Genomic DNA, 23,172 nt, shown 5'->3' with positions numbered 1-23,172 from the left:
AGGCCTTACCAATTTATGGGCTTTTTATATTATTATTATTATTTTTTTGTCGTCTGGGCTTTTTATATTATTATAAGTTCTCTTTTCTTTTTTTTTTTTGGGTCAAAAATTATAATGTTTTATTGCAAACGTTTAATGTATGTGATAGTGATATACAGCTGCCGCTACTGAATCAGAGTCCACGGTGCAACAATTTCTCATCTATTTAATAAACCACAAAGGAGATTATTAAGTTAGAGGCCTTTCAACTTGTTGGGCCTTTTCTATTTATGGGCTTTTTTTTTGTGATAGACATTTATTTAACAAACCATTGTACGAAATCATCATATCTCTCTCACTCTTTTCTTTTACACAAATTTCTTGTTTTTATTCCTTGCTAATTTTAACCAGACGGCCACGGTTCAAACCACAAAGGAGATTCAAGTAGGGACGTTTAGGCCTCCCTCGAGTGTTGTCACTAACTCCGTTAACCGGAACCCTCTGGGTGCTCGTACTCGTGGTGGTAGTTACTCGTATAGGAGTGACAGTGAGAGAGGCTGGGTCAGCGGTTCGAAGATCAAGCCATGTGATGATGTCAGCAAACACGAGGTCAACGTTACAGTCAGGCTCACCTGACGTCAGAGCGTGCCACATCCCTGGATACAACTTGAGTGTCTTGTCCCTTGTGCTAGCTTTCTCGTACAATGCTTTGCTTATCTCTGGATCCGTCACTGTATCTGCTTCTCCGTGTAATACAAAGAAAGGCATTGTTATCTGCAAAAAAGTCCAATCACATCTTGTCTTGATCAATAATCATGGGATCAAGAATTTAGATATGTAATGAAGAGATCGACATGAACCTCGTGGAGAGTATCTTCCAGGTTCATGCTTGTCCTGAGCATCTCAAGTGCTGTTTTTAGCCTCGGCTTTTCTTGATATATCAGTTTGTTGTTCCTTACCTGCATTTTTCCACACACACCAAACTTTTTTATAAACAAACAACTAATTTTTAGATGGTTACAGCTGCTCCACATATATACTAACTATACAACAGACCTCTTCTCGCTTGACCAGGTCCTTGAAAGCAGCGTCGATCACGTTTTTTGTTGGAACTATTTTCCATTTCGGTATGATTTCTTCAACTCTAGTTAACACACTAATCACCACCGGGTGTGGCTTCACCTTCTCGGATATCTGCGCATATACATACATAAACAATTATACATCTGCCGCTTTCAATATTTTTATCTCCCTGAGACTCTTTACAATCTAACAAACTTGCGGGTTTTTATTACCTTACACATTGGAGCAACAAGAATGGCGCCGTTCCAAAACGAAGGATCTTTTTTGTGAAGCAATAGGGTGACTGCACCTCCCATGGATTCTCCATACAAGAATCTGCCTTTCTCCATGTACTCCTCTTGCGCTGACGCGTAGAGTGTAATCAGTCATAACTTGGGGTTGATAGAAAAAATCTCTTCTTCTAGTCTTATAGTTATGTATATACACTATACAGTGTGTGAATGTTTATACCACAAATAGAGGTGTAGTAGTCGTAGCAATCATTGACAACGTTCTCAAACTTCTTGATGTAGCAGCGAGATCCCATTGACCTTCCATGACCTTCATAGTCCAAACCGAAAACAGCGTATCCGGCTGAGGCCAGTCTGATTCCGCATTCTAGAAACAAAAAAACATGTACTATTCATTTTAGTTTGAGATCAGAACTCAGCTGATACTGATAGAATAATTTTCTCAACCACCAAGCCATTCATTAGACAGAAGGTAATTTAATTTGATAGAGATGACACGCTAACCGAGGAGAGACCCCCCACTAAAAAAGAAATAAATTCAAATTAAATTGTCTACGGTCCTTCTCCAACCAAACCAACCAACCAATATAAAAAAAGTAAGACTTGTTGACCTACCCGGTCCTAACACTCTACATGTCTTTGCGGTTCAAGAGGCATTTAAGAAGTATTACTATACAGACATAAATGTTGAATAGTTCTAAGGTCCACACTGAATTTAAGATGAAGATTTATCATGATCTTCTACTAATCAATATACTCCATATATCTATGATATAGCATCAAATGTAAATTATACTGTAGTAAAATACTATATATGCAGTGAAACAAATGACTTTTTTTGTTTGTTTCATCAAATCCCAAACATAAATTGAAGATTTGCAACAGTTTATACACAAGTCTATTGCGAAACCTCTCTCAGAGAACTAATAGAAGCTTGCTAAGAAAATGGAGATTGGCTTGATGTAGTTAATGCGGTTTTGATTAAGCATGTAGGTACGTATATGTGTGTATTAGACATAATCATATTAGAAGGAAGAAGAAAGAGTGAAATAAATACCTTTCATGAAGTCGCTACACTCCATACCGTAACCTGCACAACAACAACAACAAAAAAAAAAGATCCCCCGGGGGGATTAAATGAAAAATCTGTAACGAAAGGTGGCTCGAATAAGTAGCAAATACTTGAAAAAAAAATATATACCATGGCAGAGGAAAACGAGAGCTTTAGGAGAAGAAGATGAAGGGATCCATCTACAAGCGAACAACTCAACACCTCTCTCATTTCTTATGTATTCCTGTCTCATCCAACAAAATTATACATATATTTTGCATTCATGAATCTATCACGCTTTCACTCTCATGTTGTTAAACTTCAACTACTACTCTCTGAATCTGTGAGGAACAAGAAAAAGAGAGAGAGAGAGAGAGAGAGAGAGAGAGAGAGAGAGAGAGAGAGAGAGAGAGGAGAGAAGGAGAGAGAGAACCTCGTGGTATTGGAATTCTGACGACTTTACGTTTTTCTGCGACCGGAGCGACATTGAGATTTGAGAGAGAGACAACGAAGGTTGGGGGATTTTGAGGGCGGTGTCCAGTTTATAAAGAGATCCGAGAGTGACACTATTTATTCTTCTTTAATTGAATGAAAAAAAAAAAAGCTGAAAAAACGTTTACTCATTATTTGTTTAATTGACGTCACTGTGAGCGTATGAGTTAGAGACCCATCATCAATTTGGTGAGACAAATCGACTAATGATGTATGTAACCTACTCTCATAAAAGTCAATATAAAACCTCTCTCTCTATCTATATATTTTGGCACATCCCTTTAATAAATAAGAGATGATGATACTACTTCATATGATCGACAAAAGTCAACAAAACAACACCATTTTTCATACATACGGAGAAAACAAATCTAGAAGAGTTGCACCAAAAAAAAAAAAAAAAAAAGGAGAAAAGAAGATCATTTCACGTACGTATGATCCCAACGTTTGGTGACACCACTACGAAACGCGCATTGCAAAACGCTAATCCTCTCTTGGAGGATTGTTTCTTTTCCACCCTCTATCACTTCCTCTTCCGCATCCATTATCAATTCCAACTGGTCCAGAAACTTCAACTTGCTCTGCACTTTCTTCAGCTGAGTTTATATTTATACAGTAAGCAAAACATACCGGGTCAAGACACAAACAGAGTGGATTAGACAAAATGTTTTAATGTTGAAACCCAAAAAGAGTGCAGGAGACACCAAGGTTTTTAGTGTCGAAACCAACCTGTTGGTCTATTACAGTCGCAGCTAAATCTTCCATTTCTCTTTCTTCTTGATCAGCCAGTATTTTCGCCTGAGCAGCTGCAGCTCCTAGAGCTGTTGCCACAGACGCTTTTATCCTTAGAGCTACAGGTAGACCCTGAGCCCCGTCTGCAAATATAACAAGGAATTACAAATCTTTGAGCTCTCATTCTACACCCAGGGATGTACATTGGATCACAACACAAGTTACCTTTCTCTTCTTTCTGTTCCTCCATATCCGTATCTTTGTCTCCATCGGCTCTGTGAGCAAAGTTCTGAAATTAGCCTCCACAACGACATGAGAAGCCAAGCCATAAGCAAATTGAAGGGTTACAAACATCGAACCTGTCAACAGTGGAATCCGTGTAATCACCGGTGTCAAAAATCTCTTTTGGACATGAGGCTTCATCACAAAGAGCTGCAATTGCAGCTTTTGCAGCAGCAGTTGCGACAGATGGACCAACTTTACTTGCCATGGTAGCCACCTGTTGTGCAATATGTAAAGATGTTATTAACTCTCGAAAAAAATCTTTTCCACTAGAGTTGAAAGTGTACTCTTTGCAACACTTAAAAGAAGAGAGGGATCCGAATGTTACACTCGTTTGGAAAATAATGAACACAAGGCACATTGTTTAACAAAACATTCACCTGTTTCACAAGTGAACTATCACTGTCTGATATCAGTGCAACACGTTTCCTTTTTGCTGGAGGCCCATCTTCATCTTCATTTTCTTCCCTCATCTCTGTTTCCTCATGTTCTTGACCATCAGTTTTCACCTGTTCTGTGTCTTCATCCTCGGTGGGGACAGCTGAACTGAGTCTTCCAGAAGTAGAACCCATCAGAAACTCTCCAAACGGGAGCTCAATGAGCTTTGAAATGCAATCTAGTCTGGTCTTTGTAGAAACACTTTGTGCAATGAGTTCCCAGTCATCTCCATGTTTCAGCACAGATTCTAGCAAGAGGAGGGTTTCTTCCTCGGTCCACACAGCTGCAGCTGAATCCCCAACCAACTTAAAGTCACCTGCAGCGTTGGTCTCCCCCCCATAGTTGCCATTCTTGAAACACTTTTCGCATAAGTTGACAATACTCTGCCAACATCACTATGTCAGGAAACAAACCAGAGAGAATGGAAACACGCCGGATCCATAATAACAACAAACAAGTCACCTTATTATGTTGATAGAAAGCAGAATCACAACGTTCAGCACAATGCCCACAAAGCAACACATCATCCGGCTTCTTCAAATCGCTGAAAACATCTGAATAAGAGGTAAGCGGAGGTAGTTTGATGCCACTCACAGTTCTTTGCTCAACAAGGGGCGGTGCGGTAATAGGCCTCAAAGAATTAGGGGTTGCGGTAACTCGAATACCAGCAGGAGTCCCTTGTTCGATCTTAGCATTATCGACCGACGACAAAGTATCGTTATCGTTAAGGGAAGGTGCGAAATTGATCAAACCCCACTTGTCGAGGAAGAGAAACACTTTTTGAAGCAAATTGACATCGCCGACGAGAAACTTGCGGATGCTGGTGAAGGTGAGGCTCCTGGAAGTGTCCTCTCTAAACTTATTGATGATGAAATCTCTGTACTCCTTGTAAACTTTGGGGGTTCTTGTGATTGAGCTCTCACTGAAGAACTCCTCAAATTCGCGTCTTTCAATTTCGTGTATATCATCCCATAAGAACCAACCTATATGAAAAATCAAATCAAAAAACAGATCCCCAAATCAAACCCTAGAAAAGCAGAGGAAAAATTCTTCGCAATACGGAAACGGTAGAAGAAACCCTAGAAAACTATAACGATGAGTTATATGCGATTGATTAATTAAAAAAAAAAAAAAAAAAAGACATACTGGATTGAGCAGGGATGGTGTAGAGCTCGAGCTCTGCGCTTGAATCAATGGCTTCCATGCCCGTTAACCCTCACCCTCCGATTCCCTCCAAATCACAAACACACGCACTCAGATGAATCTCTCTATTATCCTAGTCGACCAAAATCGTTCAAGTGAACCGAAATATCAAAAATTAGTTAAGGGTCAAATTTCCGAAAAAACACATACGACGGGAACCTGGGTCTCAAATATATGATTTAAACAGGGCCTGACTTAAATCAGCCCACTTGCTTTCTTTTTACCCATTATCAGCCCACTTGCTGTTATCTTTTTTTTTTTGGTGAAATCCTCTTTTTTTTTCCCCCCCCTTTGGTCTCACTCGGCTAATAATTACAATTTCGTGTAAATCTCACTGTTTTGTTTAATGATTCCAAATTTCCAAAAGACAAAAGTTACGAATACAAGTAGTATCTACTTGGCAGAAAAATTTCTTAAGTGGTTGACAGACCAAAAGAAAAAGGATCTTGGAAAACATTGAAACTGAGAGTGCCAACATTGATAAAAAAACAAGAGTTCAGCTAAAAAGAGAGTATTTCAAGAGACGGCGAAACAAAAAAGCTCTATTAAGTTTTACGAATCCGAGCCAAAAAAAGGCACACACACAAAGCAATCCTCTCAAGTCATCCTTTGTGCTGCCTCCTTCGCAAGCACTCTTTCCTTGGCCTTGGTCTTAGCCTGAGACTTGGATCCCATTATGCCTCCTCCCCATTTCTTCCTGTACTCCTCGAACTTGTCGTTGAAGTTAGCCTATAGACCCCCAAAAAAAAAAAAAACCAAGTGTCAAATTTCACAAGAGTATATATGTTTCGCTGTCAAATTTCTGTTCTATTTGTCGGAAGAAACTATTATTACCTTGATAGCCTCAAGGATTTTGCTGAACTCTAGCTTGTCCTCGTTCTTGACAGTGGTCAAACACAAGCAAGCAGCAGTCTTTTGGTGGACAACCTGAAAAAGTAAAGAGACAGAGAAATTAAGATAAAACTCTCCATGCTAACACCACCAGAGAGACGTACAACAACACATACCGCTCCAAGACGAGATTTGCCCTTGACAATGCAGTACGGGACTTCCATCTTCCTGCAAAGAGCAGGCAACCAGACAACCAACTCAATGGGGTCGACATCATGAGCGATGACAACAAGTTGAGCCTTGTTCTGCTCAATGAGGTAGGTCACATGGTTGAGGCCATATTTGACAACAATGGGCTTCTTAGACTCGGAAGGCTTTCCCTCAGCTTCAGCTTGAGCTTTCTTGAGAAGACGCTCTTTCTTGGCAGCTTTGTCTTCTGGCCTATACTTAAGAAGGACCTTAAAGAGGTTGGTGGCTGCAATCATCATCAATACAGAATATAGTCAGGCACTGAATTAAGAGAGAAAATATACAAAACATACCCAAAGTCGTTCGTCTCAATAAAGTTGCCAGAAACTGGCAAATGTTTCAATAACAAAAAACTAACAGCAGCAAGTCCAAAACAATGAATGGTGTTTGAAGAAGACATACCAAGATTCTTGTCAAGAGTCTTGGTAAATTGGTTAAGAGCTGGTGGGACCTTCAACCTCTGCTTAAGGATCCTCTTCTGCCTTTGAAGACGGATAGATTTGGGCCATTTGATGTAGCGAGTGAGATCCTTCTTAGGAGGCAATGCTCCACCAATACCGAATTGCTTAGGCCTCCTCTCAAATAGAGGGTTAGTAACTTTCTCCTGGGATACATCAGAATTCATAACACAAATCTTCAGCAAGAAAACCTTAGAAGGATAATAAGATAGAAAAGCAAAGTAAGATCATACATACCGTCTTCTTCTTGGCAGCTACCTTAACTCCTCTTTTAGGGGCCTAAAAACCAAAAAAAAAAATCGTGGACTAATTAATAACCCAAATGAACATAGGTGCTGATGAGAAGAGAACGACATTGCTCTCTTATACGAAAACTCTTAGTAGAGAAGAGTTCATTAGCTAATCTATCGAGTACCAAAAATCCAACGAAGCCTAGATAGATCCTAGGCATCCAGCAGAAGTTCTAATTCCAACATGAAAAACAATCATCTAGATCCAAAAAAATCAAAGTAAAGAGGGGAGATATGTACCATTGTGAGTCGTTCCTCCGAAGCTCTCCCAACTCCAAATGGGTGTTATGATATCTCTCTGCAAAAAGGGACGGCTGAGTCGAAAGAGAGAGTATCGCTCAAACTAGGGTTTTGCCTTTTTATATACTACACCCACGGGATCCCTCAAATAATAGGGCTTCTCCGTTTTTTTCTCTTCATTCATGAAAATTACAAATATACCCTCTCTCTCTCTCTCTCTTTTCTTTCTTTTGTTACGTAGTTGTCCGGTTTCTTTAATTTAACCACCGGTTCAGATTAACCACTGATGAAGATGAACGGCGACATTTTACGCTTTTTTTTTTTTTTTTTTTTTTACATCTATAAGATATATTTGTACTTTTGGATGAAATTGTTTTCGTCACACAATTAAAAGAATTGACTTCCTAGTAAAAATCTATGACGTATGGGGAGTTTATTATCAAATTTGTCTTCACCATTCCATTATAGTTTAGCAATTTAATCCAATTCACCCATGTTATAATCATACATATTTTTGGTTATTTACATCTATGACGTCTCTTGGATAACTTAACGAGAACGAGAGAACAAACACAAATTTTAGACTTACTAGTTTACACTTTATTACACGATTTACACGTGATAAAGAAATAGTAATTGGTAGATTGATGTCGATGTCAACATTGATATAAATTTGGTTAATTGAAAACCAAGCAAAAAAGTAGTCGTTCAAATAAATATATCAAATCCATATTTCTGAGTTTGTATAAAATAGCGTCCCTTCTTATATAAAATATATATATAGACAATTGTACTAGAGAACAGAACACAAACAAATGACTCACGTCAGGTCAGGTTTATATTATCTACTAAACTCAAACTCACTAGGTTTTGGTCAAGTTTGAAATGTAAAAGCAACAAATGTTTGTTGTAACTTTTATAAAGATGATGATGATATGAGATTTTTTTTTTTTTAAAAACGTTATTAGGGGTCTAAAACGAAATAAAAGATGTTTGCAATTCGGTCTATAAACCTTATCAAAATTTAAAAAAAAAAGTAATAAGTCCCAAGTTGATAGTCAACAAAAATCGACCAATCATAAAAGAACACGTGTCGGTCAATGTAATCCTTGTTCGATTCAACAAATAATTGAAGAAGTGTCATGCAGAGATTAGGAGATTGATTTAGATGTGTTTGTGATTTGTCACCAAAAATATAAATGGCTCACAAGTCTCCACCGCAATATCCAACATCGCAGCTTGACCGATTCCAATCAGCTCCCCTTCGTCTCTCCCCTGATCGGCGGATTTGTGAATGCCGGTCACCGAGATATCCTCCGGTACGTCCGCATTGATCACGTGCCTCACTCTTCAGACAGATTCCCCCCCCCCCCTCTCATGCTCTGTTTTTTTATTTTATTTAATAGCTATTTTTGCCTGAGATTTGTTCGACAAATTAGGGTTTTTGTGAAAAGAACCCAACTCTTGTTTAACCGAACCCAACTCTTGTTCCTTTGATCTGGTTTTGATTACTGTGGAACATGCAAATTGTTATTAGTTTTTGGTCTATAGATTAAATTTCGGATGAATGCCATGCGGATCCTTTGCAGTGTTTTCTTGGTTCGTGTTATGGATTCTCTGGAAAGAATCAAATCTATATTGCATGTTCCGTTTGTTTCGCCTTCTCCTGTTACCTGCTACTACTGTAGTCCGATCCATCAGATTCCTTAACCTTCTTTTTACTTTTTTTGGTGTGCCAGATTCGTTTCTCCACTGAGAGAACAAGTGAATTCAGTTGACTTATCAGCAAGGAAGGAGGTGCGGTGCAATGGCCTCCATTCTTAATCAAACCCAGGAGTTGCAAGAATCTTCCAAGGTTATTGGGCATGTAAGATGTGAAAACTATTTTATATTCCCCGGAGAAAATACTTTGTCAGATGGTTTGAGGGGCGTTTTGTATTTCCTTGCTCTTGCCTACTGCTTCATCGGTTTGTCTGCCATTACTGCACGCTTTTTCAAGTCTATGGAGAATGTTGTGAAACATTCGCGTAAAGTGGTTGCAGTTGATCCCATTACTAATGCTCAAGTCATCACCTACAAGAAAGTTTGGAACTTTACTATTGCAGACATCAGTTTGTTGGCTTTTGGAACAAGCTTTCCTCAGATCTCTTTGGCTACCATCGATGCAATACGCAATATCGGAGAGCGTTATGCTGGAGGTCTTGTTCTTGATCTATCTTCTTCCTTCCTAAAACCCCTGTTTTTTTTTACTTCAAATTTCGTTTAGTTCGTATATCATGTTTTGTCATATAGGTCTTGGTCCTGGGACACTTGTCGGCTCAGCTGCATTTGATCTTTTCCCTATCCCCGCTGTTTGTGTCGTGGTGCCAAAAGCTGGAGAACTGAAAAAGATATCTGACTTAGGCGTTTGGCTAGTCGAGCTGGTCTGGTCTTTTTGGGCTTATATCTGGCTGTACATAATCCTCGAGGTAACTGCAAATAAGCGGTCTAAATAGATTCTGTTGAATTTTCAGTGATGAGGTCTAAATCTCTGTTTCTTTTCACGTCTCACAGGTGTGGTCACCAAATGTCATTACACTTTTGGAGGCATTATTGACAGTATTGCAATACGGGTTACTTCTAGTTCACGCGTACGCCCAAGACAAGCGATGGCCTTACTTGTCGTTACCAATGTGGGTTTCTTCTCCAGACAATAATACTAGTTTCTGCAAAACAGATTTCTACTGAAGACTGAACCTTTGTGTTTGTATTTGACATTTTAAGGTCAAGAGGCGATAGGCCAGAGGAGTGGGTTCCAGAGGAGATTGATCAATCCAAAGATGACAATGATGTTCATGATGTGTATTCGGATGCCGCTCAAGAAGCTGTTGAATCGGGAAACAGAAACATTGTTGATATCTTCTCAATTCATTCAGCTAACAATGATACAGGTACTAAGTATGTGTAGGTTGTCTTCCTATTGATAAAGACCAGTTTTTTTCGTAATTTCCAAATCCGTGTATGTGACTCGCATAATCATCTCTGGTATTGTTATAAATCAGATTTTCCCTGTAACGAATACTTTTGCAGGGATCACCTATCATACAGTGGCAGATACTCCACCCGATTCTGCTACTAAGAAGGGTAAGGCGAAGAATTCTACTGTTTTCAACTTGTGGAAACATCAATTTGTGGATGCAATCACGGTAAAAATCTTCTACGTACCAAGTGATTTTAGATTCTTCTATATCCTATTTTGGTCTTATTGATCATTGACAGACAACTCATTCTATTTAACTTGGCTCTCTTCCCCTTCTTAATCAAACAGTTGGAGACATCAGAATCAAAGAAAGTGGATAGCATTTATCTTCGAATCGCAAAATCCTTTTGGCAATTACTCCTTGCCCCTTGGAAACTTCTTTTTGCATTTGTGCCTCCTTGCAACATTGCTCACGGTTGGGTTGCTTTCATCTGCTCTCTCCTCTTCATCAGTGGAGTAGCTTTTGTCGTCACAAGACTTACCGACCTTATAAGCTGTGTCACTGGTACACACACACACTCCGGTTTTAAAATCTTGATTAAGAGATTCAACGTTTTAGCGCTACAACATTTGAAACTCTTCTCATCTTGCAGGAATAAACCCATATGTGATAGCATTCACAGCACTCGCAGGTGGAACTTCATGGCCAGACTTAGTAGCAAGTAAAATCGCTGCAGAGCGACAACTTACCGCAGATTCAGCCATTGCAAACATCACCTGCAGGTAAAAATCTCGAAACTCCTTTTAAACAATCAAGATCTTTTCATGATCTTTTTGGTGATAATTTCTGCAGTAACTCGGTGAACATTTATGTGGGGATTGGAGTTCCGTGGCTGATAAACACAGTCTACAACTACTTTGCATACAAGGAGCCTTTATACATAGAAAACGCAAAAGGACTAAGCTTTTCGCTGCTGATATTCTTTGCTACATCAGTGGGATGTATTGTGGTGCTTGTGTTGAGAAGGTTGATCATAGGAGCTGAGCTTGGAGGTCCAAGGCTATGGGCTTGGCTTACTTCTGCTTATTTCATGATGCTTTGGGTCGTCTTCGTTGTTCTTTCTTCTTTGAAAGTTTCAGGCATCATATAGAATTATAGAAGAAACAACAAAAGAGAAAAAAACAAACCCTTGAGTAGAAGAAAAAGCCTTACTATATCACACAGTCTCTGTTTTGTGTTATCCTTTATAAGGGGTTTTATATAGTATATCAAAGTTCAAAAGGCAGTTGGCTAAATATGTGTTACAAATATAAAGCATATTGAACATGATTTTGGAGGCTTCATCTTTAGTTAGGAGGGTCGTACATATATGAAGGAGTACATTTCCTCTTATTCTGCAGTTTTTTGTTTATTTATTTGCGGTGTTACCAATTTGTAGTCTTTTTCAAATTTTTAGTCAGTGAAGATGCAAACTTTGTCTAAAGTTCAAACAAATTCTTAGCCGATTCCCTAAGTATTTACAGGTGATACATTGAAGTCTTTAATTCTTTTAGCTTCGTTCTAGTATCACAAATCATAGAGACTTTTTATGGAATGAGTATATGAAATGTTTAGAACAAAGGAAACAACAACTTGATTGAGCCAAAATAAAATAAAAAAGGGGTTACTAATTCATTCTCATACTCAGTCTCAAAAGAGAGCAGTTAAGTCCTGTCCCAGATAGCATGTATGTAAATACACGGATACAAAGAGTAGGGCAAAAACCAGATGGGATCTACTTTTCCAATCACCTGAGAAGTAGGTTTAAGCAAAGGCGCCGGTACAGGCTGTAGCCGGACCAGCCTCAACCTGCGTCTTCAATGAGCTGTATTTCTTGGTTATAAACCTGTTCAAAGTTTGAAACACATCAAAGAGAGATTCAGACAAATGACAAATTCTACTTAGGGCCAAGTTAAGAAGGCAAGAGCTCACCTAAAGAAATCCCTCCATAACAACTCATACATTAACCAGTTGAGTCCAGTATCTCCCGATCCGTTCCTGAGAAAATCATTATAAAGAATGGAAATTAGACACATCTTTACTATATACCCTATATGGTTTTCCCATAAGTGTTGTGTTTCTGAGACATTACCTTGGAGTTGTGGGGGTGGTTGATGCAGAGATTGTTTTCTTAAGCTCATCGAACATGGAACGAGGAGAGATGCTTCCCATGGCTAACCAAGGTGATATCTTGCAAGAGAAATTTGCACCAAAGACACTGTTGTTACCTCCTTTCTGGTTTCCCTTGCTCAACCGAGCCTGACACTCTGCTGCAAAGCTCTTTAGCCTAGTCAACGCCTCTGTCTCTCCTCCAACCATTGTTGGCTTCCCTTCCTGGTAAAAAAAGGTGTAAGAGAGCAGCAGACACATATTAGACCGAAGGAGAAACGTTCATTGATCCTATAAAGAATTCATGGACCTTCAAACATTGTTTACACTTTATAGTATTTATCCATATGAGTCTGTCTCTTATAGAACTGGAACCAATTGGCTAGATTACGAACCTTTGACAAATCAAACAAGTATCCACCTTTTTTCTAAACAAACTAAACCTGGCTAGGAGATGAATCAAAGCTAAGCTAAGAAGAGAGGAAAAGAAAACTGAAACCTGGCTCGTTCTGGCAGTGGGGCTAATGCCGAGATCCAAAAGAGAAGGAATGTCACCAAGCTCAACGTCGCCTCGAGAGGGCAAGCTTTTGAATTGATCAAGAGCAGCGATAGTCTTCCTAATCTCCAATTTCTGGACTTTGTCCTTGAAAGCTCCGTAATTAGATGGCAAATCTTCAATTTTGAAAGGCAAATCATCCAAATGATAGAGAGTGCTTCCCCAGAAGTATTTGACTTCAACGCCTTCCTCCTTCATGGCCGTCTCAATCTTGCCTTCCGCTTTAACCTCGTCGTGAGAGACTTCCCTGTGGGCATAAACGGCGTCAGCTCCAATCTCCTTGGCCAATTCGACCAAAACAGCTTCAGGCTTCCCGACGCGGACAACGAGATTGGAGCCTCTCGCTTGGAGACTCTTCCGGAGCTCTGAGACCGACTCAATCAGAAACTGGGCTCGGAAAGGCCCCGTCTTGTCGAATCCAGAAGATGACTTGCCGTAGTCTCTAGGGTCGAAGCAGTAGACGGGCAAAACGGAGACGCACTCGTCATTAGCGGAGCTGAGAGCCTCGTTGTCGTGGACGCGGAGGTCGTTGCGGAACCAGACGAGAGAAGAACGGCGGAGAGCGGCGGCGGAGGAAGGATCGACGGGGCGACGAGGGACGATGGAGAGAGGGGAGTGGAGAGGGTTAGCGGAGATGGTGGATTTGAAAGAGAATCTTGTGGGAAGAGGAGAGACAGAAGAAAGAGAGAGATGGGTGAGGGAAGAGGCCTGAGTAGGGATCTTAACCTTGTTTGGATGATGAGAAAACAATCTGAGGAACTGAGTTGAGGTTGGGAAGAAGGTGACCAGTGAAAGAGACGCGATTGGTAGAGACGAAGGGATAGTAATGGCGATTTGGTTATCTTCTTCTTCTTCTTCTACTTCTGGGTTTGCTCCCTTCTTCTTCCAGTCCATTTCTCTTTGTTTGTCAGTAAAGAAGAGTGTTTTGTCTGAGATGAATTTGAGGGGTTGGTTGATAAGCCAAGCCCCCTCCTCGATTTTCTTCCATTTTGTAACACTCAATTTTTTTGTTTTTTTTTTTATTTTCGGTCCATAAAATTACATATTTAACAAAAAAAAAAAAAAAAAAAAAACATAACTCCAAAGAAAAACCATATACTAAAATAGGAGTATTTAAATAGTCTTTTAGTCAAATAATTCTCATTGATATATTATGTAAAAATTAGTATATGATTATTATGCACAACTCAAGTTCAAGTAGCCAAGTGGGTAGCAGTTTTATGGTCTTCAAAATAAGTAAAAGAGCATGCAGTAGAGTAGTAGATTATTTCCATCTTACAGATCATGGGAGTATGGGACTCGACATGTATTCTTTTCTTCCTGGTTTATGAACCTCTCAATGTTAATGCGCCACATGTGCTGCAAAAAAACCATCAAATAGCTTCAGAATTGTATAACTTTGTAGGCCATTAATTTCAAACGAATAACCCGTTTCATGCAGTGAAGTCGTATATACATCGACAAGTTCAAAAACGTACACTCTCTTGAGTCTTGATGCAACCCAAAAAAATACTTGAGTAAATAGAATTATCAGCAAGGTTCAAAGGAGCAAATAACATAATTGGGTGAGGAGCTCATGTTGGAAAAGGGGAGTACGTGCAAAGCATATGAGACGGATTAATTCGTCTTTGTTGGTTTGCACGTGCCCTGCTTCTCCAACGTGGAGATTCTCACCCGCATTTCCAAGTATGTTTGAGCTTTTGTAGTATGAGAGCTTTGGTTATGGAAAGGCTTGTATATATAGCCCCAAAGATCGCATTAATGGAAGACTCTCACACGCACATACGTATATGTGTATTATGTATGTGTTGGCGTGAGTGTGTTTTACGTAAGGCAAAAGAACCATGCCATGCCATGATGGCATCTCACGCAAAAGAAGGGTTGAAGTTGAAAAGTGATCTCAGAGAATGAAGAGAGCTAAAAGAAGCTAGGGCCAAACAGTACCTTGTCTACTAACTACTGCGAAAAATTAAGTTCTGAAAGCTTTTAATTCCATAATTTTTTTTGTTGTGGGGGCTTGTCTGTCCTAAATTTCATTAACTCTACATAATCTTATCTATGTGTACCAATGTATACCATTTTGTGTTATCGCTAGGATCCTATATGTAGCCGGTCACGCGTTGACAAGCAATATCTTATTAGCATCTACTCTAGGACATGTAAAAAATAAAGGATCCGTATTCTTTGGTTTCGGAACGATTAGAATTGAATTACGGGCGTATACCAAAATGAAAAGAAACTCTTCAAGTTCAAATATTGATTTACAATACTACATTTTATCTCTGTCAATTTTGTACTGTATTACATAAATGAGAGATTTTTCTATTTCTCAGTTAATACTGAAACTCCTTCATGATGATAAATGCCGAAGCATAGCAGAACCATTCATTTGAATTAATAACATATGTGTGTGAGAGAAAGGGATCAAAAAGAGGAAGGTAGCTCGTCAAAGACTGTTTGGGGCAAAAGAAGAGAGGAATAATGAAAGAGTGCACGTACGGCTTTGCGTGTTGTCCTAACTTTCTCTAACATAAAAACAAAGACACCATTCATAATATGATGAGGTTGTAAGGTCCCTATGTTGATATTTTTCCTCTCTCTCACATCAATTGTGTATATATTATATAGTCTATGTTTAATGTATAATCCTCCTCAGGCCTGACATGGACTCAATAGGCAGTGGTCTTACTAGTTAAATTGTTATAGTAATTGTAGAGTCTAGCTAAGTGATATTGTTCAAGGTGTTTATTCATCAGACATGTGGCCATACTAAGAGTATATAATTAATTTTTCACATTATGAAACAAATTGTTGTAGTATTGTAAAACTTTGCATATCTACGTACTAAAATTAGCTTTCTTGCCGATGATTAGAAAAAAAGATGCAACTAAGAAAGCAAGCGGTGTGTGTGACCTGCAGACCAAAGATGAATCAGCAACAAATCTTTTGTCTTGTAAAAAGAGGAGTCAGAGTCAGACAATGAAGTCATCACCAAATCTATAAACACATTAATGCTTACGTGTCCGTACGACACTCGTGCTTCCCGCTAAAGGGCTCACTCAATTACTGAACCATCGTCTGTCTAATGAATGCTTTTGTTGTTTGATAACTTAAATGCATGGAGTGTCCAATATATCAAAAAAGAGTTCGCTCACTTAATTCTCTTGGCGCACGAGTTTGAACCTTTATCGTCGGTCACGTCAGCAGCAACAAAGAAAAACAGCTACACAACAAAGACTTTTCTTTCACCAATCCAACATCACATAATGATTGCTTCTTGTTCTTCACTAGATATCCAGGAATTCGTAAGAAAATAAAATTACAATCATCCATAGATTATAGAGAGAATACTTTTATTCAATATAATTTCGTGTAACCAGTCAAATTAACGGTCTAACAGGTATCATGATTAGGTGTTGCCTCTTCTTCTTCTTCCTTTGATAAATGCTGCTTCGTTTTTTTGCATCACCATTTCCAATTCCAAATAGCAAAATTAATAAAACGTATGACCAATACTTTCTACTTCCTAAACTAGAACTAGAAGCTCTGATATCAAAGGCTATATAGATGTATACGTTAATTCCATACTCGACTTTCATAAAAATAAAAAAAAAGAGTTTATATGATTAAAACCTTTGACAAGTGAAAAACAAACAAAAGCAGTTATATATAGACATTAGACAATGCGGAGATGGAAGACATTAAGTCTTGCGCCACCTACGAGAGAGCTTCAGGTGATTGATCGCTTTCCCCAGATGTCTCTATTCCTTCTAAGAACTAAAAGCACAGGTCTTTCAGTTCAGAAGGTATCAGGATATCATAGCTATGGAAGGAAAGGCTTATCCATAACTGGAAGAAGGTGACATAAGCTTAGCTAGACAAACACCGAATCAAGATGCTTATTTGTTTAGATGAAAAAGAAAAAAAAACTATTAAGTTAGACGATTGTAATAATCTATTCTACAACAAAAACAATTCTCCTTCTTGCACAAACCATAGAAGTACATTGACAGATACAAACATCTCATTGAAACCAGAGATCAAACGAACTTTGTCTATTTCTTAGCATACGTGATGAGCATCGGGTCCTGCTGAATCTTGAAACCTTGAAGTCCCTGCATTGCGACCGTTGACTGCATCTCATCTGCATACTCCACAAAGGCGATTCCCGGTTTGGCTTCAACCATCCTAACCTCCTTAAACCCTGGGTACTGGCAGAAGAACATCTGAATCATCATTGGAGTTGTGTCGTGAGGAAGGTTTTGGACAAAGAGGATGTTATTTGGCGGAGCTGGTGCCTCGGGGAGAATGGGTTTAACACCAGCAGGGTATGGTACTTGCGAAAGCTGTGAAAAGCGTGGCAATAAGAACAGTGGTTAGAATACAGGAAGAGCAACTCCCAAAAAGCATGAATCAAGAATAGAGTAAAGAAAAATGTTGAGGTAACTCACAGGAGGTGCAGTTCCATAGACACTTGGATAGGCTGAGTTGGCCATGCCCATCTGTGCGGAATCATGGTGCTGGTCTTTCTTTTTCTTGCCTCCTGCTGTTACAAAGACGATATTTATTAGATGCGAAAACATGTTGTGGGGAAGCAAAGATATCACAAAGTCATGAATGATACACACAGTCAGCATCCCACATAGGATGTGAATAGTAATGATCAATGGGAGAAAGAGGGAATGAGAAACAGAGGAATAATAAATCTACATGTACATGTGCATTGCAGCAATGGTCAAAAAGTGAGCCAAACAAGCAAGCAAACGAAAGAAAGAAACAAAAAAAACTTCAGTAAGTCTCACCTCTCTCCTCATGTCTTTTTCTCTTCTCGCGAGGAACAAATGTACCATCCGCCTTGGCAACCACATCTGACTTTGTTTTGGCATATTGAATTCTCTGTCCAGATCGTCAAGAGTTTAGGGGATTAATATAGCAAAGTGATTGATAAAGTAAGTAAACAGAACCTAGAAAGATAGGTAATTAAACAGAACCTAGAAAGATAAGTAATTCAACAGAACCTGAAAAGATAAGTAATTCAACAGAACAGAACCTAGAAAGATAAGTAATTCAACAGAACCTGAAAAGATAAGTAATTCAACAGAACAGAACCTAGAAAGATAAGTAATTTGCACAGCCTTTATATAAAACTTGTTCAAAAAACCTAAAAGAAACCAAACAACACTTGTCTCAAGTAGAGAGAGAGAACCCAAACTAACTAACAAAGCTACCTGGAATGAAATCAAAACCCTAATGACCTACCCAAGTCAAGGGGAAGAAGCTATAAACCAAAGACATCGATTATAAAAACAAAGTAAGGAAGACTATGTACCATGCGTTTATCGTAGAAGGGGAAGTCATTCATTTTGGCAATAGCAGTGGAAGCAGACTTGGCCTCTTCGAAGACAACCCAAGCTTGCCCTTTGTGCTTCAACGTCTTAAACGCCAACACCTCCAGTATCTTTCCGAACTGAATGAACACTTCATTCAACGATTTCTTCAGCTCTGCATCACAACAACAACAACAAGAGGCAAACTAAATCAAAACTCAAATCAATTCAAATCGGACAAGATTATACGATAAATAAAAGAAAAAGAAAAATTAGAAATCACACACACCGTCAAGCTTCACTTTTTCGTTGAGGTTGTTGATGTAAATCGTCTGATTCGGAGAAACCTCCGATCCTTGTTGTTGATTACCCTCCTGCTGCATCTCCATCTCTCTCCGGCCAGCCAATTTTGCGTGAGAGAGCCGACAAGAATGAATGAATGAATATAGTCGAGGGGGCACCCGGACGGAGGCCGGAACCCCCAAAATCAGAAATATATTAAAAAAAAAAAAAAAACTCTGCCCCTAATAAGCCCATCATCTAGCCCAATATTTCTTCATAATGGGCCTCTATTTTTCCACGTGGACTGGATCATAGCCCAAAATTAACCCCCTCGTGTGTTCATTATGATAACATACATTTTCGCTATCGTAACTACACCGCTTGCTTCACTGATCTCATCTCATGGATTTAAAAAAGTACCCCCGTGCCGTGGAAGCTAGGACCACTTGTTGTACTTAGTTTACAAGGTTTTTGTTAATTGGATTTGACTAAACACACACATTATGGGCTTTAATGGGCCTACGAAAATGACATGAAGAAGAACAATGTGATCCATATGCTACACTAAAAATATCTACAAAGATATGAGAAGTGGAGGTAGGTGAGACAAGATATACCTGGGATTTACAGAGAAGGAGGTGGCCGGAGAAGCTGAATCTCGCCGAAGGTTGTCGTTGGAGAACGTACGACGGTGGTCGAGTTCACCTTAAACGTTTGGTCAAAGGAGGTAAAGGAGCTGCGGTGTTGATCCATTGGAGGAGACGAAGTTGATGTCTCAAGTTCTTGGAGAAGAGATGCTCACTGGATAAAGATGGAGGAAGACGCCGGAGTTGTTACAGGGGATCGCCGGAGGAGATGGTGATCCGGTGGTGTTTAGCTTCACGGGAAGGGAGAAAGAGATGATGTCAATGTGCTCACGTGTTGTGTGTTTTTGCCAAAAGGTGGAGATTGTTGTTGGGTTTGGCAAAATCACATTATTGGGCCTTAATGGGCCAGGAGAAAATTGACATTAAGAAAAGTGGTGAAGGTTCTAGAGCTCATGTACATATATATATTATTGTGTCGTTGGATCAGAGAGAGAGAGGAGTTGAGAGAAGTTACAGAACATCAAAGAGAGTTCTAGAGAGTGAGTGACAAGGAGTGTCCTTTCTTTCTTGGTGAGTCTTGATCCTTGAGTGAGAACCTGTAAAACAGAATAACACCACAAGATCAGTGGTGTGTTGTAATCTCTCTTCATATAGTGGAAGTTGTGGGAGACGGTTCCCACCCGAGACGTAGCGGTTTGAGGCCGTGAACTCGGTGATCAAATTTCTGTGTGTGTTCTCTTTTATTTGCAACCTTTACTTCTCAATTCCTCAACAAGTGGTATCAGAGCGCCAGGCTTGGTGTAAGGTTGCTAAAGAGGTTCAAGTCTAGGGTTTCAGGAAGACTTACAAAATGAGCAACACTCGGGTGGAGGTGGACAGGTTCGATGGCACAGGTGACTTCTCCTTGTGGAAGGTCAGGATGTTGGCTCACTTTGGTGTGTTAGGGCTGAAAGAGATCTTGAATGACGAGCAGCTGCTAAAAGACCCACCTACTACAGAAGCGGAAGCTACAGCAGCTCAAATAGACTCTCAAACGGGAACAAGCGGAGGTTATGGACAGTCTCCAAGTATTGATCCTGTAAAGTTTGAAAAATCAGAGAAGGCCAAAGATCTCATAGTACTAAACGTTGGAAATCAAGTACTAAGGAAGATCACACATTGTGAAACTGCAGCAGCCATGTGGTCTACTCTAAACAGGTTATATATGGAGACCTCTTTGCCTAATCGCATCTACTTACAGCTTAAGTTCTATACTTTTAAGATGACAGATTCTAAGAGTATAGATGAGAATGTGGATGACTTTCTTAAGCTAGTTGCGGATCTAAACAACATTGGAGTAGATGTGACAGAAGAAGTTCAGGCTATATTGTTGTTGAGTTCATTATCTGACAGGTATGATCAACTCAAAGAGACCCTGAAGTATGGCAGAGACATTTTGAGGTTGAATGATGTTATAGGGGCTGCAAAATCAAAGGAAAGAGAGCTTACAGAAAGTGGGAAGCTTCCAAGATCAGAGGCAGAAGGGTTGTATGTTGAGAGAAAAGGTAGATCAGAGAACAGGTTCAACAACAACCAAGGGAGAGGAAGGTCTAGGAGCAGAGGCAGGTCAAGACCGAGGCACAATAAAAGTGACACAAGCTGCTTCATTTGTGGAAAGGAAGGGCATTGGAAAAGAGAATGCCCTGAAAGGAAGAAACATGGAGAATCAGCTAACATTGCAACTGAGCCTGTGCAGCCTTTGGTGTTAACAGTGAGCACTCAAGACTCTGGTAAGGAATGGGTTATGGACTCTGGTTGTACGCTCCATAGTACACCAGACAAAGAAGTCTTGTTTGACTTCAAGGAGTTCAGTGGAGGTAGAGTGCTACTGGCTGACAAAACTCATGGAGAAATCAAAGGAAGTGGGAAAGTAAAAATTCAGAATCAAGATGGTTCTGTAGTGATACTCAAGGATGTAAAATACATTCCGGATGTGAGTAGGAATATGATTTCTTATGGGATGTTAGAAAAATCAGGCTGCAGGTATAAGGGAAGTGATTTCATGGTTCACTTCTACAAGGATAATAAAAAGGTGATATCAGGAAAATATCACGATGGGCTTTATTATCTTCAAGGCACAGTTGTTAAGGGTGAGGTAAATGTGTCACAGGCTGCAATCGGTGGAAAAGATATTACTAAAGCTGAAGATGGAGTAAGAAAGAAGAAGTCAAAGAAGGTGACTTTCAGCTTGAATTTAATTCAAGGACCTACTCCATATGGCTTTGAGAGAAGAGAATCATCAGCTCAAGGTACTAATTCATCCTCAACAGAAAAATCAGAAAGTTCAGATGAGGCTAAGTCTGAAGAGAGTGAAGCAATTTCTGATGAACAGCTGAGAGATCACAGTAAGGAGTGGATGCACTGTGATAGTGACATGAAGGATGAAAGGATTTTGGTGGATAAAAAACCAGAAAATGTCAGTAAGAAAGAGGAGCTGTCAAAAATCAGTTTGGTTCAGGAAAGCTTAAGCGATAGAGGTGAAATGAAAGATTTGGGAAAAGCTTCAAGGATTCAGGGAATGGAGATCAAAAGAGATGGAGCTAAGGGAGGTCTAGCTCTCTCACAGGAAAGTCAGGAAAAGGTTGAGACTTTCAAAATATCAGAAGCTAAAGTTGCATCTCATTTCAAATTGAGGAGCTTAACTACAAAAGAGGAGGTATCAAGAACCAAACTGATGGACACAAGATTTCAGTTCATCACAGATTGGGTATCTAAAGGAGAGGTGGTCCTAAACAAGATACTCACAAGTATAAATCCAACAGATGTTATGACTCAAGCAGTACCTGGACAGGATCTTCAGGTCTGCTATGATCTCCTCAACATCGTCTGAAGGAGGACAGCTCCAGGTAACTCCACTATCGACATTGTAGGCTGGCAGGAAGAAAAAAAAAAAAAAAGGGAAACAAGTCAGCGTTGAAAAAAAATATATATATATATATATATAATGTCGATAGAGTTAAGTGAGGAGGTTAAGGGAGTTACCTGTAGTTGTAGACATCTGGAATTAATGTGAAGAGAATTAGATTCCAGGTGGAGATGTTGGGAGAATTCAAGAAAAAGACAGTTATTTTTCTTGGAAGAATGAGTCATGATAGGGTGACTCAAGATAAGAGAAGTTGGTAACCTGTGGAGAATCAGTTTTAGTGAGGTGTAGATTCTAATTCCATGTGGAGGTTCTGTGATGAAAATTCAGGAAATCCAAGTTAGGATTTTGGTGGCTCAAAAGGGAGAAAACTCCAGCAGCTAAAGATTAGAGGATGATTCATGGTCAGGAGGGAACCTGAAGTCATCAAAGAGAAGAAGAACACAGGCTGTTCAACAATGGAGTTGCTGTGAGAGCAGACATGAAACTGAAGTTAGAGTTTCATGAGTGTCTGGAAATCGGAAGAAACAAAGCTGTGAAGGAGTTACCAGAAAAAGAAAAAAAAAAGGTTGTGGAGCCGTGATAATGGTGACTGGTTCTAGGTGGAGCAGCTTATGAAAGTTTCAAAGAGAACTTGGCAGAGAATCACCTAAGACCGTAAGGTTGGAGGAACTGATCAAGCAGAGGTGATTCAAGGCTGTAATCTTTCTTGAAGATTTCTGAAACTGGGTGGAGAAACTGTGTCCATGGAGAAACAAACATAAAAGGAGAGTTGAGGTTTCTCAAGAAAATTTCAGAAATTGAGATGGAAGAGCTAAGGGTGGAAGCAATGATGAGATTCACCAGAGAAGC

At 39.5% G+C, this 23,172-nt stretch overlaps 6 protein-coding genes across 8 annotated transcripts; 1 reads left to right on the top strand and 5 right to left on the bottom strand.

Moving 5' to 3' along the window:
* Positions 1-275: 275 nt before the first annotated feature.
* On the bottom strand, positions 276-3,249 carry LOC104783352 (caffeoylshikimate esterase). The gene is made up of 8 exons (XM_010508499.3): positions 2,777-3,249; positions 2,494-2,587; positions 2,350-2,382; positions 1,513-1,659; positions 1,275-1,405; positions 1,036-1,173; positions 840-938; positions 276-753 (listed from the first exon to the last, which is right to left on the bottom strand). Exons 1-8 carry the CDS (start codon positions 2,828-2,830, stop codon positions 367-369), a joined length of 1,083 nt encoding a protein of 360 aa, XP_010506801.1. The 5' UTR covers positions 2,831-3,249; the 3' UTR covers positions 276-366.
* LOC104783353 (SWI/SNF complex subunit SWI3A) lies at positions 3,116-5,775 on the bottom strand. The gene is made up of 7 exons (XM_087511277.1): positions 5,434-5,775; positions 4,750-5,270; positions 4,230-4,670; positions 3,927-4,066; positions 3,793-3,842; positions 3,565-3,710; positions 3,116-3,431 (listed from the first exon to the last, which is right to left on the bottom strand). The coding sequence occupies exons 1-7, from the start codon at positions 5,489-5,491 to the stop codon at positions 3,255-3,257; spliced, it is 1,533 nt and encodes a 510-aa protein (XP_087367403.1). The 5' UTR covers positions 5,492-5,775; the 3' UTR covers positions 3,116-3,254.
* Positions 5,776-5,884: 109 nt separating this feature from the next.
* LOC104783351 (large ribosomal subunit protein eL8z) lies at positions 5,885-7,831 on the bottom strand. The gene is made up of 6 exons (XM_087511279.1): positions 7,559-7,831; positions 7,266-7,307; positions 6,973-7,174; positions 6,498-6,796; positions 6,325-6,417; positions 5,885-6,219 (listed from the first exon to the last, which is right to left on the bottom strand). The coding sequence occupies exons 1-6, from the start codon at positions 7,559-7,561 to the stop codon at positions 6,088-6,090; spliced, it is 771 nt and encodes a 256-aa protein (XP_087367405.1). The 5' UTR covers positions 7,562-7,831; the 3' UTR covers positions 5,885-6,087.
* An 838-nt stretch (positions 7,832-8,669) lies between these two features.
* LOC104783349 (magnesium/proton exchanger) lies at positions 8,670-11,813 on the top strand. Of its 2 annotated transcripts, none has more exons than XM_087511275.1 (9): positions 8,670-8,877; positions 9,298-9,756; positions 9,851-10,026; positions 10,112-10,230; positions 10,322-10,488; positions 10,646-10,743; positions 10,866-11,082; positions 11,171-11,300; positions 11,371-11,813. In XM_087511275.1, the coding sequence occupies exons 2-9, from the start codon at positions 9,366-9,368 to the stop codon at positions 11,666-11,668; spliced, it is 1,596 nt and encodes a 531-aa protein (XP_087367401.1). In that variant the 5' UTR covers positions 8,670-8,877; positions 9,298-9,365; the 3' UTR covers positions 11,669-11,813. The 2 variants fall into 2 exon arrangements, with proteins under 2 accessions (XP_087367401.1, XP_087367400.1); XM_087511274.1 differs by having other exon boundaries at positions 8,705-8,877; positions 10,628-10,743.
* A 269-nt stretch (positions 11,814-12,082) lies between these two features.
* LOC147946435 (blue-light photoreceptor PHR2) lies at positions 12,083-14,304 on the bottom strand. Its single transcript, XM_087511278.1, has 4 exons — positions 13,166-14,304; positions 12,650-12,891; positions 12,490-12,555; positions 12,083-12,403 (listed from the first exon to the last, which is right to left on the bottom strand). Exons 1-4 carry the CDS (start codon positions 14,114-14,116, stop codon positions 12,322-12,324), a joined length of 1,341 nt encoding a protein of 446 aa, XP_087367404.1. The 5' UTR covers positions 14,117-14,304; the 3' UTR covers positions 12,083-12,321.
* Positions 14,305-17,124: 2,820 nt separating this feature from the next.
* LOC104783347 (U1 small nuclear ribonucleoprotein A) lies at positions 17,125-19,068 on the bottom strand. 2 transcript variants are annotated; one of them, XM_087511273.1, is made up of 5 exons: positions 18,839-19,068; positions 18,552-18,724; positions 18,025-18,118; positions 17,674-17,765; positions 17,125-17,568 (listed from the first exon to the last, which is right to left on the bottom strand). In XM_087511273.1, exons 1-5 carry the CDS (start codon positions 18,936-18,938, stop codon positions 17,278-17,280), a joined length of 750 nt encoding a protein of 249 aa, XP_087367399.1. In that variant the 5' UTR covers positions 18,939-19,068; the 3' UTR covers positions 17,125-17,277. The 2 variants fall into 2 exon arrangements, with proteins under 2 accessions (XP_087367399.1, XP_010506795.1); XM_010508493.3 differs by having other exon boundaries at positions 17,674-17,768; positions 18,839-19,044.
* Between the last annotated feature and the right edge of the window lie 4,104 nt (positions 19,069-23,172).

The sequence above is a fragment of the Camelina sativa genome, chromosome 4, assembly GCF_030686135.1.
Source record: "Camelina sativa cultivar CO46 ecotype springtype chromosome 4, ASM3068613v1".
Lineage (NCBI taxonomy): Eukaryota > Viridiplantae > Streptophyta > Magnoliopsida > Brassicales > Brassicaceae > Camelina > Camelina sativa.
Note: the sequence above shows the minus strand (reverse complement) of the source record. Positions and strands in the feature narration are given on the sequence as shown.